General features: G+C 31.7%; 1 protein-coding gene across 1 annotated transcript; it reads left to right on the top strand.

Moving 5' to 3' along the window:
- The first annotated feature begins 10,822 nt into the window (after positions 1-10,822).
- LOC140447046 (endoglucanase-like) lies at positions 10,823-19,531 on the top strand. Its single transcript, XM_072539634.1, has 3 exons — positions 10,823-10,959; positions 16,449-16,757; positions 19,107-19,531. Exons 1-3 carry the CDS (start codon positions 10,923-10,925, stop codon positions 19,487-19,489), a joined length of 729 nt encoding a protein of 242 aa, XP_072395735.1. The 5' UTR covers positions 10,823-10,922; the 3' UTR covers positions 19,490-19,531.
- Positions 19,532-20,129: the final 598 nt, after the last annotated feature.

The following is a 20,129-nucleotide window of genomic DNA, read 5'->3' on the forward strand; positions in this document are numbered from 1 at the left end:
AATGAACAAAATAAAACAGACTTGTGATCAGTATGGATTAAAACTCAACGTTAAGAAAACTAAATATATGATAGGTAGCAAACAAAATTATATATAGGATGACGGTATAAAAGTCGGAGATGCCACACTGGACAGAGTAGAGAAACTCGTGTATCTCGGCAGTAATATCAATGAGAGCTGGGATCCAACCGCAGAAATTAAAAACCGAATAGAACAAGCCCGAGCTGCCTTTGTAAAAATAAGAAACGTACTTTGCAGTCACGATTTTAGGATTGACCTTAGAGTTCGAATGACATCTTGCTACATCTTTCCTCTCCTGCTGTATGGAGTGGAAGCGTGGACTTTAACTAAGGCTATCCTTAGACGCTTGACAGCCTTAGATATGTGGGTATACAGACGACTACTGAAAATAAGCTGGGTCCACAGAGTTAGAAATAGAGAGGTCCTTAGACGGCTGAACCAAACAACACAACTGGTCAATATAATAAAGAAACGCAAGCTGGAATACTTCGGTCACATTATGAGACACCCTGAAAAATATGATCTTTTACATCTGATCATTCAGGGAAAGATCCAAGGTAATCGTGGTCCTGGTAGAAGAAGAACATCATGGCTGAAAAATCTAAGGCAATGGTATGGAAAATCAACTACATCGTTATTTAGAGCTGCTGTCAATAAAGTCACGATAGCGAATATGGTAGCCAACATGATATCCAATGATTGATAAAGGTCATGGAACTAGAAGAAGAAGAAGAAGAACTTTATTTTATTTTCAAGTGTTTTGTATATTTATATTTATTTAATGCTACTTTGTTGTCCTTTATTGCTTTTTTGTAGCCTATATTATACCAAACGACTGGGTGCGATTTTTATTTTCTTCGCTTCGCTGATGTATATTTCTGCACTTTGTAGAATGGTTTCATTAAAGTCCTCTAGTGATTTTGTCAATACTTTCTTTTATGTAACAGTTTAATAGAGAAGCTTCTTTGTAATTTGAAAAGATTTTTTCTATTTGGGTTTATACGTATTGCTAGAATGTGGAGCAAGTAAAAGATTATTAATTTTATTGGGATAGTGGTCGCTGCCGTAACTACTGAAAATTCCAGAAATCACAACTCTACATAAGAAAAAAATATTTAGGAGCTTTTTTAAATTTTGGATCAGCAAATACAAGAATAGCACATCTCGTTCTATTCCAATGTATATACATTATGTTGAAAACAAAATAGAAAAGTGTCACACCTCTATAAAAAAACATTGGGTACGAAATTTAAATCTAGAGTTTCCATGCCGCCGAGCGTAATGCCTTTATTTGTTTCGTTCCGGCTTTTTTAGGTTCAAATGTATTCAATAAATCGAGAAGAAAAAAGAAAAAGGAAATTCTTTTGTCGTAAAATTGTTTTTCATTCTGATAAGGTAATACTGCACGATATACGAGGTGGTAAAATTCGATAATGCACCTGATAAAAAAATTTACCTAATTTTATTATTACTATGGCATTACTATGTACTTATTTTATTCAAGGAATTGCTCTCTGGGTTTTTGGTTTGGTGGCAAATAACAAGCTTTAATAAATACTTTCTTATTTATGTTTTTTATGTATTCATATTATCATTATTTGCAGTTAATTTTAATATTTCAATATTTTTGACTATTTTTATATATTTTCACATGTTGGGTTAAAAAGTATATCTCACCCAGGAGGCGCGGGTTCGATTCCCGTTATCGGAACCAGAATGTGTAACAATAAGACTACCAAAGAGAATTGAAGTACTATTGTAAAAATAATTGCTCAATCAACCATGCGAGATTATTGTATATACCTTGCCTAGCTCAGTATCTAAAGGGTGAGTTCGTCTTGTCTTAACTAGGAATTGAACCTGAGTTCTTAATTGATAGCAAATAAGAAAAATTTTAACCAAACATATTTATTAAAAAGAATAAAAAAACAATAAATATCCCTGCCAAAGCTTAACAGTTAATATTCGATGGGCTGCTTGTGTGTTCTAGCTGTTAGGTCCTCCAATTAAAAGTTGTGGTTTCTGGAGAGCTGGAGTCACATGTGGTTATATGTCCTGATTAGTTTGTTAAATCCAATAAAGTCAATAAGGTTGTCAATATTTTTAAGTCCAGTAAAGCCAATAAGGTTGTCGATATGCCAATAAACTAAAATATAAGGAACAGCTTGCATTAGAGACACATCAAAAAGAAATGTTTAACTTCCTTGTCATCTTACAAAATTACAATTAAACAAAGAGCGTACGGCAAGGATAAAATAAAATATGATTGTTACTACTTAGTTAAATTCTGTTAAAAAGTCCTAATGCATATATTAGAAAAAAAATGTGCTTTCGAAAGAAAGTAAGGGGACAAATATTGGAAATGCGGTCAGAATTATAGAATAAGTATCACAATGAAAGTACTTCTTTCTTGCGCCGCTATCGCCGTTCTTGAAACTATCTTGCGCCGCTCTCATCCAGTTTTTATTGAGTCTTCTTAAATCGTCAGTCCATCTTGTAGGTGGTCGACCGACGCTTCTCTTGTCTTCCCTTGGCCTCCATTCCAATAACCTCTTTGTCCATCGCCCATCTGTCATTCTGGCTATGTGTCCTGCCCATCTCCATTTTAGTCTGGCTATCTTCTCGATGATGTCAGTCACTCCGGTTCTTCTCCTGATGTCTTCGTTGGTTATTCTGTCTCGCAGAGTTATTCCTAACATGGACCGCTCCATTCTTCTCTGCGTGACTCTCAGTTTGGTAGCTGCTGCTTTTGTTAAGGTAAGTGTTTCTGCTCCGTACGTCAAGACTGGGAGGACGCACTGATCAAATACCTTTCTCTTTAGGCATGTGGGCAGCTCACTTTTAAAAATTTTCTCTCAGTTTTCCAAATGCTGCCACCCAAGGCCGATTCTTCTCTTTAGTTCATGAGTCTGGTTATCCTTGCCAATCATAATTTCATGTCCCAGGTATTTATATCTATCTACGAGTTCTATTTCTTTCCCACCAACACTGATGTTCTGGTTGGGTATTAAATTGGTCATGATTTTTGTTTTCGAGATATTTATATTTAAACCTACACTTTCTGTAGCCACAACGAGTTCCTGTACCATCTCTCTTGCCATACCTAGATCTTCAGCTATTATAAGTATATCATCGGCGAAACGTAAGTTGTTTAGATATTCTCCATCTATTTTTATTCCCTTTGTCATCCAATCCAAACTCTTAAAAGCATGTTCTAGCACCGTATTAAAAAGTTTAGGTGACATTGGGTCTCCTTGTCTAACCCCCCGTTCTATTTTTATGCGATTACTGTTAGTATGTAATCTGACAGTGGTTGTTGCCTGCAGGTATATTTTGTATAATAATTTAGTATATCTATAATCTAGCCTGCATTCTTTAAGCGCCTGTAATATTTTGCTTAGCTCAACTGTGTCAAAGGCTTTGTGAAAATCGATAAATATTAGAACTAGCGGTTTATTGTATTCCACTGCTTTCTCTATTAGGGTTTTTATACTTTGTAGATGGTCATTTGTTCCGTAACTTTTTCGGAATCCTGCCAGTTCCCTTGGTTGATAAGTCTCTAATTTTCTTTCCATTCTCTTAACTAGTATTCGCGTAAACAACTTATATATATGGTTGAGGAGGCTAATCGGTCTGTAATTCTCTAAATTTGCTTTGTCTCCTGCTTTGTGTAATAGAATCATAGTAGCGTTGTTCCAGTCTGTTGGAATATTGGCGCTGTGAAGGCAGATATTGATGAAATGAAATGAAATTGATGAAAGTACTTACTCGAAGAGAATTTTTAGACCATAAAATGCGTATTATAATAATTTTTGCCTTCTTTTATAAATTTCAAAAAGAGGCAAAAAATAATCTCACCACCTTAGAAAAGTTGTTTTGACAGAAAGTGGGAGACTAAATAAAGTTAGCACATATGTCATAGGACATCTGTGCTCATAGGAGAATATAGAGTTCCACATAAAATGAATTCCACAAAAATTTGTTTCTGTTGTTTTTGAAAAACAGCGGTACTTTTATATATTTTATCAGGCTCTACATATTTTAAAGACACATTTGTTGTCTATTTAATAAATTGTTTACATAAGTGATGCACATTTTATATAACCGTCTCAGGCTCTGATGCGATCAATTTTCTAGACTTCCAGAATCTCATTCAGGTTTTCGACTTAATAGCTGCTGCACTGACAATGTATACACACTCTCCACTGCTTTCAAGCTTTGAAAACGTAATGTTTCTGCCATACTTATTAACTCTAAATGTGCATATAATTAAGATATCCATTTTTTACTCTGACATAAATTTTATAGCTGTGGAGTAAGTTTACCTGTTGTTGGCTTATTGCAGAATGTTTACGCGAATGCCACTAGACGTGTCCGAAATAAGGGCTAATGGCTAAAGAAGTAATAGCGATTAGAATGTGGTAAACGGCAAACAGAATATTCTGTATAAAGCCATGGATAATTAAGTCAGGAAATTAGATAAAGTGTATACACTGGTCATCCTTTTTTTTGCTTTCATCTTTTGTGGAAAAATCTAAGGAAATCAATTATTTTTTACATTTCACAATAAGTTTTTACATTTTATTATTCGTTTTGTTCCTAATTTACACCTAATGAAATATGATCTTATCAAAAGTTCTTTTAAATGTTAAAATACGACATATTTGTACTTCAATGTGGTAAAAATATGGTATTTCATTTGAAATATTTTTTGTCCTTGCAATTTTATCCTTGAAACAATTTTACATTTGACAATAATTTGTGATGTGATATTTTTATCAGAATGTTAGAAACTGAAAAATAAATCGATATATTTACCCGTTTTTTATAAAAACTAAAGAATTAAATTTTCTTGCATATTTAAAAAGATAAATTTATTTCAAAACCAGACAACCGTTTTACACAATAATCGAAGAACATATTTAGCTAGCCATATTATTTTATTTAAAATAATTTTACAAATTAAAAAAATATAAGGTTGAATGCTCGAATAAAGGAACTTTGATCAGATAAAAGGCATATATCGAGCACAGTTTAATTTAATCTTGCCCAAGTACTTTCGATCCCTAGATCATCTTCAGGGGCATCTGAAATAAGCCAAGAAACGTTTTTTTATAACTAAAGAAATTGATTAACTTCGATAAAAACTCGAAGTTTATGGTTGATAAAGAGTTTTTATGTGATTAACGTTTATAGACTTACTTCGTCAATTGCGGCCTATCCGACAAGAACAAAATGTCATAAACATATAAATGTACATCACATTACACTACAAAAGGACAAACAAACACTTTAAAATGATTTAAGAAAGGCTACATTACTTGCAGAAGCCGGAGACAGAATGGCTCCCGATCTAACGGAAATGTTAAGGTGACATGTGACAAATGACAACTTGGATGAGCAGTCACAATCATAGATATGTGATCTGCACCTTTTACAATTCTATGAAACTAAGTATTGACCAAAAGTCCAACTGACACTACTATAGGAGGTCACTGATGAAATATAAAATTATATAGAATATTTTTTAAGTAGATTTCCAGATCTCACATTCAAACCTGTCTGTAATAATTAAGGTGTTAGTTTAAGAGCAACTAGTCGACGTAAAGTAAGAATGCAAGAAAAGGACTAAACAATATATTAGACAGTGGGTAGTTGACTACAATAAAATGGTCTACCAAGCACTATCTGTAATGTAGAAAGGACGAGATCTGACTATGTAATTAAAATACTAAGAATTGAAAATCAAAATTGAAAGCAAAGTATATAAATGGGGTGTAATCCAAGTAGTTCAGTTGAACCCACAGTCAATGGTATAACTATAAAATTAATATGGATGTGCTCAGTGCAGGAAGTCTAAACAGTCGAGCTGGGTCCCCTACGAGGTGAAGCTGTAATAAAATTTTTAAAAATAGGTTTAAATTTAGTACAATTTAAATTAATTTGAGTATTAAGACAGTGAGAGTTTTCATTTGTTTCCCTTGTAATCTCCAAATCTTCCAATAAATCCAACTCCAAATAGTTTTTCTTTCTACTAATGTCATGTAAGATAGATGAACCAGTGTTGATGTTAAAATTGTGTTTACTGGATAATACGTGTTGACCAAAACTTGAAGAGTTTGGTCTTTTCTGTCTCCGGCTTCTGCAAGTAATGTAGCCTTTCTTAAATAATTTTAAAGTGTTTGTTTGTCCTTTTGTAGTGTAGTGTGATGTACATTTATATGTTTATGACATTTTGTTCTTGTCGAATAGGCCGCAATTGACAAAGTAAGTCTATAAACGTTAATCACATAAAAACTCTTTATCAACCATAAACTTCGAGTTTTTATCGAAGTTAATCAATTTCTTTAGTTATAAAAAAACGTTTCTTGGCTTATTTCAGATGCCCCTGAAGATGATCTAGGGATCGAAAGTACTTGGGCAAGATTAAATTAAACTGTGCTCGATATATGCCTTTTATCTGATCAAAATTTTACAAATTGTCGCTCTTTCGCTATTTTGAAAGATCATCGGCTCGTGATCTCATGATTTCCACCATCCAGGCGATTGATTGCCTAGAGGCATTGGAAAAGGCATTTGGTAAATGCCTACAACTACTTAATGTGTATATTTGTGAGGCGCAATTCTTTTAAAAATGTGATTTACCCACGGCAATTTGAAAATAAGCATTTAAGATTCGTTTCTTTTCGTTTAAAGATACACTAAAGTGTTTTTCTTTGATGATTTTAAGATGCTACCCGAACATTTATGTGAAACTTTCGTCCAAACATGTACGTGAGACGTCGAATTAAAACCTTATACAGGATTGTCAACGCTAACATGGTTTACTAACACAGAAGCTACTAGTTTTTGAAATATTTCAAAATTTCTGGACTAAAATATTAATTGATTTCTTGAATTTTTATTTTTGGAATAAAAGATTGTAAAACTAAAGAAGCATACAAGCTTCATCATCTGAATTTCTGATATATAAGACTTTTTTGGTATGAGTAATTAGAAAAAGACTTATTAGAGAGGTAATTATTCATCAAGAACATGATGCCTCTACATTGAACAAGCACTAACACCATTTTTTTTTATGGCCTTGGCATAGCCAATTGACCAGACTATTTTGAAATTTGTATTCACAGAACAACAATCAGAGTTCGAGTTAGTACTAAATGTAAGTTTTAATTTTTCTTTTTATTTTTTTATTTTTATTTTTTTTTTTATTTTTTTTATTTCGTTATATTACTTTTTGATATTGTATGTAATATGTATCACTGACACCATTAATAATCATAAAAACGAGATTACCTATTAAATATTACTAAAAAATAAATATGTAGGAGTACTTAATGAAGATAAATATCGATTTTTGAAGTTATACTTCTATACGCACGATCGGCGTTGGAAATTTGCATGAGAGTGAATCTGTAAAACCATTACATATGTAAGATAATGAGTAAGAGAGAGACAGAAGATATATTTTCTCTCTCTTCCTCTATCGAGAATAAAAATGTTCCTTTTGTATTTAATATTATATATTATATGTATTAATATTATTATTTATGTGATATGTTTTGTATTATTTAAAATTAAACGTTTATAATTATTTTAGGCTTTTGTATTTCAAAATAATCACTGTTTTACCGAGAACTGTCAATTTTGAAATCCGTTAGTGTCATGTCTAATTGGCAAATCCTTTACGTGTTTGGTTCATACGCTGGTGGTTGTGAGTTCGAATCCCAATTATGAATTTCCTTTTTTATTTTTGAAATATTTAAAAACCTCATGTTAATCTTATTAAATATATGTAATATACGCCAAAAACATAAATTTTAAAATAAAATGAAAATTTACAACATAATCCGAGTTGTTGGTTTTTTATTTTTATCTTCGTAAAGTAAGTTATGTATATTGGCAGTTTTAAATACTTATGAATATTGCATTTTAATTTATATTGTATTAATATATTGAATTATGTTGCAGTGTATTTATTGTATTGTAATTTTTATATTAATAACAAAATAAACAATGAATATTACTGCAGAGTATGTGTAATTTTTTTTTGCATTCAACTCCATTTCTACATATATAAAAATAAAAATATATATTTTCATTAAAATATTGATACAATCCTTCATTAACTATACTCCTATTACAGGTCAAATGTTTATATACAGCAAACGATGCACCATATACCTATATAACTAATTCTTTTTCTCTTTCTGCTCTCTCTCTTACCTATAGTATTAAATATGTAATGATTGTGCAGATTGACTCCTATATCAATTTTTAACGGCGAACGCGTGTATAGAAGTATACCTTCTACCGGCAGTCCCACTGGACTGCGACACCCGTTTTTTATTTTAGACACTTTAATTTTCTCTAAAAAACATTTGCGGTTATGTAAATTTTATCTGAATAGAAAATGTAAAACAATTTAACAAGTTATAAAAAAGAAGTAAAGTATTAAATTTATAACTATACAATGCATCATACCAGGTCGAAAGAAATAAATCCTACACATTTAATGATAGACATTTTTACCATAAATTTTACATAACATCATGGCCCTTGCAATTTTAGAATCCTATAAGCTAGCTTTCATATAATTTTCAATTGCTGTCAATTTTCTTTCATACTTTTCCAGACAAGCGTCGTTATATTTTCAATTACATTTTCAATTTCCGTCCATCAATCTGGCATTTAGGTAACAATTTATATTTCATCGATCTCTCCTTATAATTCTCGATTAGCTCTGATATTTCGTTTTTTCTTTAATATTGTAATTGAAATATTTAGTAAAAAGCTACATTTAAATTGAATTTTCCGTTTTGATTCCAAGTTTGTGGATGATTAATTTATATATTTAGGTTATTTTTTATTTCCATTACTGAGGAAAAAGAACAGCATGTAAATTAAAGACGTGAATAATAATAGGTTATATCGTTAGTCTGTGGACATTTAATATTAGGAAAATCAAGGCTTTCAAATAAGGGATCACACAATAATTTGTCATAAATATAAATATAACAATACAAGGCAGCTAAACATACCGATAGTCTATAATTGATGTAATAAATCTGTTATGAAATATATCTGTAGCATCTCCAAAAAAATTGTATTATGGAAGTTGTATATGTTTGTAGATAAATTGGTCAAATATCGTAAGCATGTTTAATACCTAACCAAAATAAAACTAAAAATTTTAAATATGTCTTTATTATATATTTTCTATCGAAAAATAAGCCTAAGAGGTCCCGTATACTATCGATTTATCAACGACCAAACAGTTTAGCCGAATCGTGACTGTATTGCGATTTGTTCTCGACTAAGCTATTTAGTTATGTACACTATTCAGGGTCCGCATACAGTTGATAGTTGCATTGGAGATTTTAGTGTGTCATTATGTCGTATAACAAAAAAGTGTTTGCTTGTGCATTATTGTACATGGAAGATAATGGAAAAAGGAAAATAAAATTCTGTGTACAGCCCATACTAAGCGTTTAGGTTACATAACAAATATCCTAACATTTTATCATTAAAAATCTAATTTAAAATTAATTTACCTATGTTTAAAGTAACCTAGTAATCTAGTACCTAAACCTAAACCTGGTAAGTACTGATGATGTAGCCCGACAGTAAATTTGTCGTAAGGCAAGGTTGCATACTCTCCCCCTTATTGTTCAATCTATATTCGGAATAAATAATTAAAAAATCACTCGAAAATGTAATAATTGGAACAAAAGTCAACGGCATACCCATCAACAATATCAGATATGCCGATGACACTATACTAATTGCAGAGAATATACAAGATCTACAGACACTTCTAGATAATGTAGTAAATGCTAGTGAGGAAAGCGGACTAACGCTTAATGCTAATAAAACAAAATTTATGACAATTTCCAAAACACAACAAGACATTTTAAACATAAGAGAGGTTCCAATAGAAAAAGTAAAAAAATACAGATACCTTGGTACAATTAATAATGGAAATAACGAGTATACAGAAGAAATTGAAATGAGAATTGGACAAGGTAGAGCAACATTTAGTAAGATGAGAAAATTATTATGCAGTAGAGACCTTAGTTTGCAACTCAAAATAAGAATATTACGTTCATATGTGTTTTCGGTGCTGCTGCATGGGGTGGAGGCCTGGACCTTAAAGAAAGAGGTGAGCGATTGACTTGAAGCATTCGAGATGTGGACCTACCGAAAAATATTAAAAATAAGTTAGGTAGACCGAATAACAAATGTTAAGGTCCTCAGAAAGATGACAAAGAAAATGGAAGTCATGAATACGATTAAGATAAGAAAGTTACAACATCTCGGCCACGTTATGAGAGGGGATAAATATGTGTTTCTACAAACCATAATGCAGAGAAAAATACAGGGAAAACGAAGAATTGGAAGAAGACGCATCTCCTTGCTCAGCAATCTGAGTAAGTGGTATATCTCAAAAATCTCAAAAGTTAAAATAGCTGTGATGATTACCAACTTCCTTAAAGGAGACGGTACTTAAAGAAGAAGACGATGAAAATAAGATGCAGACTCTGTAGCAGAGGGTCTGAAACAATAAACCATATTTTGTATGACTGTGAAACGTTAGATAGCAGGCGGTAAACAAATTTAGAAGACTATAGAGTAAAATACTTATTCAATAAAGAACAGATTCCATAATAAGTGACAAAGTTAATAATCTTAGCATTTACTCTTTAGAAATGCACTTGGGATGATTAGATATCAAAATATTTTTTAATTTTCACGAGCAAAAATATATCAGTATTTAGTTTTTAATCTTATCTGGCAGGTGATTTTATATGAAGAGGATATTTTTACATATATTATTAATAAATGTATTTATATAGAAATTAAGTCAAATTCCTTTATAGTTTTTAGATTAAAATACAAAAATGAAAACGCTTATAGTTTTTGGTTCCTTAATCGTTTGTAAGTAACTAGTTTTTACATTACTTTTATTTGCTTGTATCTTTAATATGATTACTATTATTATATATTAATATTGTATTAAAGTATGGTTTAAAATTGTAAATTACCATTTATTTTGTTTACGCTCTTTAGGAATATTTTAATTTTCTCTTTTTGATCTATATTTCTTAGTATCTCTCTTTTTTTTTGCTCCACGTACATTTATCTAAGAGCTTGATTTATTTTTTCTATTAGTGTCTCTCATCACATACTCATCTTATTTAATGCAGGATACCTCTTTTACTTTGATGTTATATAGGTACTATTTAAAATTGATTTTCTATTTTACCGCCTTCTTCACATGTATTATTTCATGTTTGTATGCGATTTCTATATGTGTATTTAATTTATGTATTTGCTACATGCCAGTGCCAAGTCAGGTTAACAATTCGCTTCTTCTATAAATAAACAACGAGGAATCCGAAGAATTTACTACAAGTCAAGGCGTCAAACAGGGATGCGTGTTGAGCCCACTGCTGTTTTCAGTGGTACTGGATGAAGCAATAAAGAAAGCCAAGAGAAGAATGAGAAAACTAACATTAGGATACTGGCAAATGAGAAACAGACTCAACTATCAGAGCTTCTATTTGCAGACGACATGGTTTTGATAGCAGAAAACAGAGAAGACCTACAAAACAACCTTGAAATCCTAGAAGAAGAACTGTCAAACATAAATATGAAAATAAATACAGAGAAAACAAAAACAATGATAATTTCAAATAAGAGAAAGACACACGCAATACAATTAAACGGAAAACAACTAGAACAAGTGGAACATTTTAAATACCTAGGAGCAATAATTGAATCAAACGGTAAACAAGACATGGAAATAAATGAGAGAATGGGACGAACAGGAAGCTTATTTAACACTATGAAAACAACATTTTTGGGGAAAAAAGAAATACCGGAGAAGGTAAAAACGGCAGTCGTTAAATCAGTAGTTAGACCTACAATCATCTATAATAGCGAGTCATGGACATTGACTGGGAGACAAAAATCTCGAGTCAATGCTATGGAAATGAGGTTCCTGAGGAAAATAGCAAACAGAAAGAGGACAGACAAAATACGAAACGAAACAATCAGACAAAACCTAAAACTAGAACCAATAAACGAAAAAATAGTAGAGGGGCAACTAAGATGGTTCGGGCACGTGTGTAGAATGTCGAATGAAAGATTAACAAAACGAGTGTTTGAAACGAGAATGCAAGGGAAAAACAAACGAGGAAGACCAAGAGGTAGGTGGATAGACGAAATCAGAAAAGAAGTTGAGAAGAAAAGATTGACATGGGAAAGTGCACGAAATCTAACACAAGACCGGATAGCATGGAGACAATAGTGCAAATCCTAACCCCACCAGCCTTACACCTAACGGTAGAAAGGCTTAGGACTAAGTAAGTAAGTAATAATTTTTGTTGATTGCACCGCTGTTAGTATTTTCTTTATTTTTTTTAGTCGGCCGGGGCCAGTTCTTTGTTTGTTTTTTTTTTGGGTAAGAGTGTTCACGATAGAGCTCCATGATTATATTATTATCTGTTTTTCTGCCTTTACAAAGGGCTTGGTTTTGCTATTTAATGTGCGTGTCTTGTACAGTCCCCGTCATATAAAACTGGTACACTTTATTTTCCCAATGTAAACCTGTGTTCAGACTTGATACAATGATTCGTAAATCAATTCGTTATTGCCATCACAGATAACGGAATTGCAATAAATATAAATGAAAAAAGAACATTCAAAAATGTTTAAAGTTTTTATATAGGTATTAATATTATCATTAACAACAAAAAACAGTATCTAATAAATTTAATAACCAGAGAGAGGGTTGAGTTAATGCCCAATATGTTTAAAGGATCTTTAAACGTAGGGTATTAGCACAGGGAATATTGGAATGTGTCTACTGTAATTTTATAATGTGTGTGTCACACAACCCTTCTTTTAGCTGATTTATTACAATATTTTCTTTGAACTGGCAACAACATTGCCCTAGAAATTAGAATGACATATGTGACAAGATCAACTTACACAACTTGAAAAACACGATTTTCGGTTATAAAAGTTGTACCAGTTTTTTATGACGCGAACGGTACTATTAGTTGTTTTTATATAATATACATTATTGGAAAATATACATTAATGATGACATGAACAAAAATGAACGAATGATACAAGGTAAAATCAGACCGAAGAAACTTATGAAACTATGAAACGGGAAAACTTAAAGAATTAATTAGAGAAACAAAAAAATATGAAATAGATATATTAGCTCTACACAAAACAAAACAATTAGACACAGAAATAGTAGAAATTGATGATATAGTATTTTTTAAAAGTGGGGGACTAACAGATTGCTAGGAACAGGCTTTATCATACAGAAAAGATGGAAAACCAGAGTGATGAATTTTAAGCCGATATCAGATAGAATGTGCACAATCAGGTTAAAAGGGAATTAACGAAACATAAGCATAATAAATGTACATGCACCAATAGAAGACGCCACAGAAGAAAACAAAAATGCATACTATAAGCAACTAGAAAGAGAATATGACAGACTACCAGCATTTGATATCAAAAATAGTAATGGGAGACTATAATACTAAAGTGGGAAAAGAGGGTATATATGAAAATATAACAGGAAAATACAAAAACCCAATGTATCAAATGATAAAAGTCAAAGAATTATATGTTTATACATAAGGATAAAACAAAAGATACACATAAAGGAACGTGGATTTCCCCGGATAAAAAGATAATAAATCAAATAGACCACATATTAATAGAGAAGAAGCACGCCCATAATATAATAAATATAAAAAGCATGAGAGGAGCTGAATGTGACTCAGATCACTTTCTGATAAGAGCAGGTTATAAAATGAATGCTAATATAAAGAAAAACAATCAAAGGGACAAAGAAATCAAAAAACAATCAACACAGCAATACTAAAAGATAATACGACACAGAAGAAGTACGAACAACGAACAACCAGCAGACTAAACGAAGAAGCAGAAACACTAGACCCGGAAGAAAAGTGGAAAAGCATAAATGAAGCAGTTGTAAAGACCAGTAAAGAAATAATACTTAAAAGTAATAGAAAACAAAAAGCAAAAGAATGGTATGATGAGGAATGTCAAAAAATAGCAGAAGAAATTAGAAAAATAAAAATAAAAAACAAGAAATAATAGTGACATTAGCACACAAGAATATAAAGAATTGAGAAGAATTATGAAGACAACACGCAGAAATAAAAAAAGAAAATACAACGAAGAAAACTCAAAGTGATAGAGGAAAAATTCCAAAAAAAGGATATAAGATTCTTCTACCAGGAAACAAGAAAAATGGAAAGGGGATCAGAAACATAACCCATATATGAAAAAATGAGAAAGGAATATTAATAAATGAATCTGGGGAAATAATGAGAAATTGGCAAACTTACTTTACACATATTCTAAACAAAAACGAAGACGAAAGGGGAACAATCCAGGAAATTGAAGATGATCATCTAGTAATAAAACCACCTACGAGGGAAGAAATAGAAAATAAAATAAGAGGTCTAAAAAACAATAAAAGCTCAGGAATAACAAAAATATTGGCGGAAATGATAAAGGCAGGAGGAAAAAGACTACACAAGGAGATACATAGCTTGATAAAAAGTATATGGGCAACAGAAAAAAAGCTAGGAGAATTGGCCAGGGCAAGGATATGCCCTATACATAAAAAATGTGACAAAATGAGATGTGAAAATTATAGAGGTATCGCGTTGCTAGAAGTCGTGTACAAAATATTGACTAATATCATAAGAAAAAATCTGAATTAATACACGGAAAAGATATTGGGCGAATATCAGGCAGGATTCAGAAGTAATAGGTCGACGACAGAGCAAATATTTGCGTTAAAGGAAAAACAACCTACGTGCTACGAACATAAAATAGCAGTATACGTCCTGTTCGTCAACTTTAAACAGGCCTACGATACGGTAAAGCGCCAACAGATGTACGCACTAATGAAAGAAATGGACCTACCAAGTAAAATCGTCAGGATAGTAATGATAACTATGGATAACTCCACAAACTAAATAGCATGGAAGGTACATAAATCAAATAATTTTAAAACAAAGGAAGGATTAAGACAAGGAGATCAACTATCAACGACTCTTTTTAATGTAATACTGGAAGTAATAATTAAAAAAAGTAAAATAAACTCACAGAAAGCGATTTTTAAAAATGGCCTTTAATGTATAGCATTCGCAGATGATCTAACACTATTAACAACAAGTGAGAAAGAGCTGAAAAATTAATGAGCAATATATTAAAAGAACCAAAAATTTTTGGTCTTCTCATAAGTGGGGAAAAGACAAAATACATGATGATGAGAGAAACAGATAAAGAAAAAGAAGACAATTCTACATTGGAGGTAGAAGGAGAAAATTCATGCGCGTTTAAAAGAGTTTCAGAATTTACTTACGTGGGTGTAAAATTAGATGAAAAGGGACATAAGCAAACAAAAAGTATGGAGCATTGCGTCCATTATTGAAATCCAAATATGTCTCAAGAAAAACAAAAATAAGAATGTACAAAACAGTTATCAGACGTACAGCTACATATGCATGTGAAACATGAGTGCTTAAAAAATCAGAAATAGACCTTTTAGAAAAATGGGAGAGGAAAATACAACGAGCAATATATGGAGGCGTGAAAATAGATGGACAATGGAGAAAAAGAAATAATAAGAAACTTGAAGAACTATATAATAAACCAAAAATAACGACGGCAATCAAAGCACAGAGAATACGATACTTAGGACACATCGAAATAATGGGAAAGGCGAGAATGTCAAAAATAATTCTATTACGTAAACCAATACAAAACAGAAGAATAGGAAGACCAAGAAGGAGATGGAAGGACCGCGTTTATAAAGACTTAAGAAAAGTAATATTGTAAACTGGAAAGAAAAAGCTTTGGACAGAAAAAAAAATGGAAGAAAGTGGTGAAGAAATGTATGGAAAGACTACAACGAATATTAAGTGTAGTATAAAGTGATTTATATAAACAAAATATTATAGTAGTACCGGATTATATATAATATGTAATAGTAATTGTAAGGAAAAATTAAATATTTCAGCCCTAGGCCTCCAAGGCCTGTTGACCTTAAAAAAAACCTACCATCATTCACTTAAATTATTTCTCAAGGTAACTCGTAGATAAATTTTCTTTCTTATTAAAAATCGTAGCACATAGGTTTGATATGATATGTATATAAAATCGATAGATCCATGCCATAAGCTTCTTTTAATTAAACGTTAAAAACTCATTAATCTGCATTCAAATATCAGAGATAAAGATATTTTTAATAAGGTACTGTGATGAGCTGCTGATTTTAAATACCAGTTTACTTTTTATTTAACAAACACAACAAGAAAATTTACTCTTGCATTTTATTTAATTTGTAAATTTTTAAGTTGGAGCTTCCTTAAAGGAACCGTCTCCAGACATTATTCCGGTACCAGGAGGCCTCTCTGGAGATGCTGTAACCACCCGCTACTGGGATTGTTGCGGAGTTTCCTGCAGCTGGGATGGTATTGTACACACTAAAAATGGCATACCTGTTCGATCATGTGAAAAGGACGGTGAAACCTACAGTACAAAAGAGAACAATGCACAGTCCACATGCTGGAATGAAAATGGACCTGCCTTTACTTGTAGCAATCAAGTACCATTCGTTATAAATTCCACATTATCCTATGGATTTGCAGCTGTTTCTTTTGTGGGTAAATAACTTTAATATAATATATTTTAATAATATGCAACACTTATTATAGTAATTTTATATTTAAATTTATTGCAAAAGAACATTTTTTCAAATATCTTATTACAGTGGATATTAGCCATGTATTAACCGATGTTTTATCTTAAGATGTTGTTACTATTTTTTCTTTTTACTTAACAACTTCATTGCTATTATTTATTTACCAACAAATTATTTTAATGGAAGCCTAACCGTTCGTTCATTAACTCAATTTCCTAACCTTCCCATTGAAAACACTATTGGGTGAATATACAAAAAGGATTGGACAGAAACACACGCTTCAAGCTAAGGTGTCCTTTATAGAGACTTTTTTTACACAAACAGTACAGCCAACGGTTAAAAATTATTGAGATAAAAGAAAAGGCAATGGGAAATATAACAACTAACGTCCTACTATTTCGGATTCACACAACACTGAAAACGGCAGTTTTAATTTTCCGTTTAATACTTTGGAAAATTCCCATAAAATATATCTAATAGTTGGATTTCGACTATCTAAATAGAGAATAGAAGCAACTTTCTGCGGTAGTATGACTATGCATTCGCAGGCATTCCATCTCTGTTGCTACTATCTTACTGCTGTTTTTCTTGTTTATGATCCAATTTTCAGCCTCATATGTCATAATACTTCGCACTAATGTTTTATAAATCTGCGTTTTTGTCTTTATATTTGGGTGTCTATACCACCATACTGAGTTAAGTTGTCGGATTGCTGTTCTTGTTTGTCCTAATCTTTGTGTAATTTCTTCCTCTGTTGTTACCTTTTTTGTGATTATAAACCCCAGGTATTTGAATTTATCCTTTCCTTTGATTGTTACGTTGTCATCAATCTGTAGATCTTCTATGTCTTCTTCACTTGTAGATAGGTACTCTGTTTTCGTGAGGTTAATATCTAGGCCAGACTTGGTATATTCTTCTTGTAGTTTCTTCATTATGTAGCTGAGGTCGTCTTGGTCTTGTGCAATCACTACTTGATCGTCTGCAAAGCTTAACGTATATAGGTATTCGTTCCGTAACGGTACTCCCATGTCTTCACATTTTCTTTTCCATGTAGTCAAGGCTTTCTCTAACTATATTTTGTATAGGGTGAAGTCTCCTATGATTCTTGTTCCCATTTTAATGGACACTTTAATTCATTTATACAGAGCTTTTGTAGCTTCTATGAGTTCCGTCTGTACTTTTAATTTGTACATTGCCTCCCATAGTTCTGACCTTGGTACAGAGTGATACGCCTTTCTCAGGTCCACATTAATTTTTTAATTATCTTTACTACATTCATCGTTATCAAGATCTTTACTATCATATACAAAATATCATGTTGTAGTCAGTCATTGTCATCGTTGCAAAACTTCCTGTTTGACTCGCTATTTCAGTCTTATAATAATGCTGTAAAATAATATTCTTATTACTTGTCACGTAAACTGAAATAGTCATGTATTATTCATTTTTAAAATATTTCAATAAAGCAACGATGAAATTACTTATGTACATTTGAAATTATCTTGCAAATTCAGTCCTCGATCATTCTGACATATCCCTTGAAGTACGCTACGTAGATTAGCCAAACGGGTAGAGCCAAACAGTGGCACTGGCTATCTCCTGCTCGGTCCCTTTTATAGATTTAATAAGACGGAAAATTTTGTTGCTGTTATTTTTGTTTTTGTTTGTTTTTGTTTTTTTTTGTTTTTTCAAAACTCCAAGCACAACATGCCTGTTCCAACCTTAAAATAATATTGATTTTACCCGTTGTATCAGCTTTAATAGGCCAATTAATTTATCAAGCTTCTAACATGAATTAATAATGTTTATTTATTGACATAAACGTTAATGAAACCAGTTCAATTGCATAGATAATGAAAGAGTTGAAAAAATGAGAAATGGACTTTTAGATGTTCCCTATGTGCACCATATGAAAACAGACAGAAAAAGTTTTTTGTCGCAAGTTAAACAATACATTTAAAAATAATTTTTAGTTTGAATAATTTCATTGTTTTCTTTAATAAAATGAGACCGTTACCTGTATTCGCGCCAATGATAAATATAAAACTTTTATTTGTATGTCAAAAAATGCGCAATAACCACCTTTTACAACTCACCAAATTTCATTGGCATATCTCATAAATTTTCAGTTTAAAAAAATCAACACCGCGTATGTGGAAAACAAAGCATTTTCAAACATACACTTATATAGCAAACTCTCATTATTCTATTTTGCAGAATCATCCCCTAAAGTCCATGGCACTTATTTACTAACACCTTTTATAATATATCTATATATTGCTCTAATACACTTTTTTGGTTTTTCTATTAGGAAGCACAGATACCGGCCATTGTTGTCAATGCTACCTTCTAAAGTTCCAAGACCAACTTAAAGGTAAAGAATTATTGGTACAAGCAATCAATACTGGCAGCGATTTAATAAATAATCAATTTGATCTACAAATACCTGGTGGTGGCGTTGGTCTCTACAACGGCTGTGTTAAACAATGGAATGCTCCCGCTGATGGCTGGGGAGAGCGTTATGGTGGAGTAACCTCAATTGAAGGATGTAATCAATTGCCAGTTCAGTTGCAGGATGGATGCAAATGGAGATTTGAATATTTAGAAGGAGTTTCCAATCCAAGTGCAACATTCTATGAAGTTAAATGCCCATCAGAACTTATTGATATAACTAACTGTGGCGATAGAGATTAAAAAATTAGTAATATATTTTTAATATAAATGGAATAAATATTCTGCGTTTATTATTATTCTTTTGCTAATAAATATAAGATTGGCAATTTACTATTATAAATAATAGTTACCACTTTACTGAAAAGGTGATAAATGGCCAGATTTTTTATGTAAGTATGTATTCTACCCCTAAAATTTCTAGTTAGGTACATGATTTTCTACTGTTAACCTATAAAATTAATCTTTTAACCAACTACATCCAAAAAGAAGCGCAATTGCTGGATGCAACGCCTGGATGATCTTAATTTTTTACCATTTTTACCTAGTGCTATTGTGTATAAAAGCTAATTGTACATTAATAAATATAGAGAAATTAACATAAATAATTGCTTACATAATAAAAAGATGTTTCATTCAGAGCTTACCATAAGTTTGCTCTGAGAATACCAAAATACGTATAAGTTTTTTTTTTACATTTTTTTCCACGTATTTTCCTTGCGAATGCGTTTCCTTGTCTTCTTTGTAGAAACTGACGACTGGTCTTCTTCATTAGATAAATCTTCAAGGGTATGTTGCAAATTTGGCTGCTTATGTGCACGTTTGTTACGTTGATTTTGAAAAAGCATTTGACAAAGTAAGACATGAAAAATTAGTCCAAATT

The sequence above is a fragment of the Diabrotica undecimpunctata genome, chromosome 7, assembly GCF_040954645.1.
Source record: "Diabrotica undecimpunctata isolate CICGRU chromosome 7, icDiaUnde3, whole genome shotgun sequence".
Classification (NCBI taxonomy): Eukaryota; Metazoa; Arthropoda; class Insecta; order Coleoptera; family Chrysomelidae; genus Diabrotica; species Diabrotica undecimpunctata.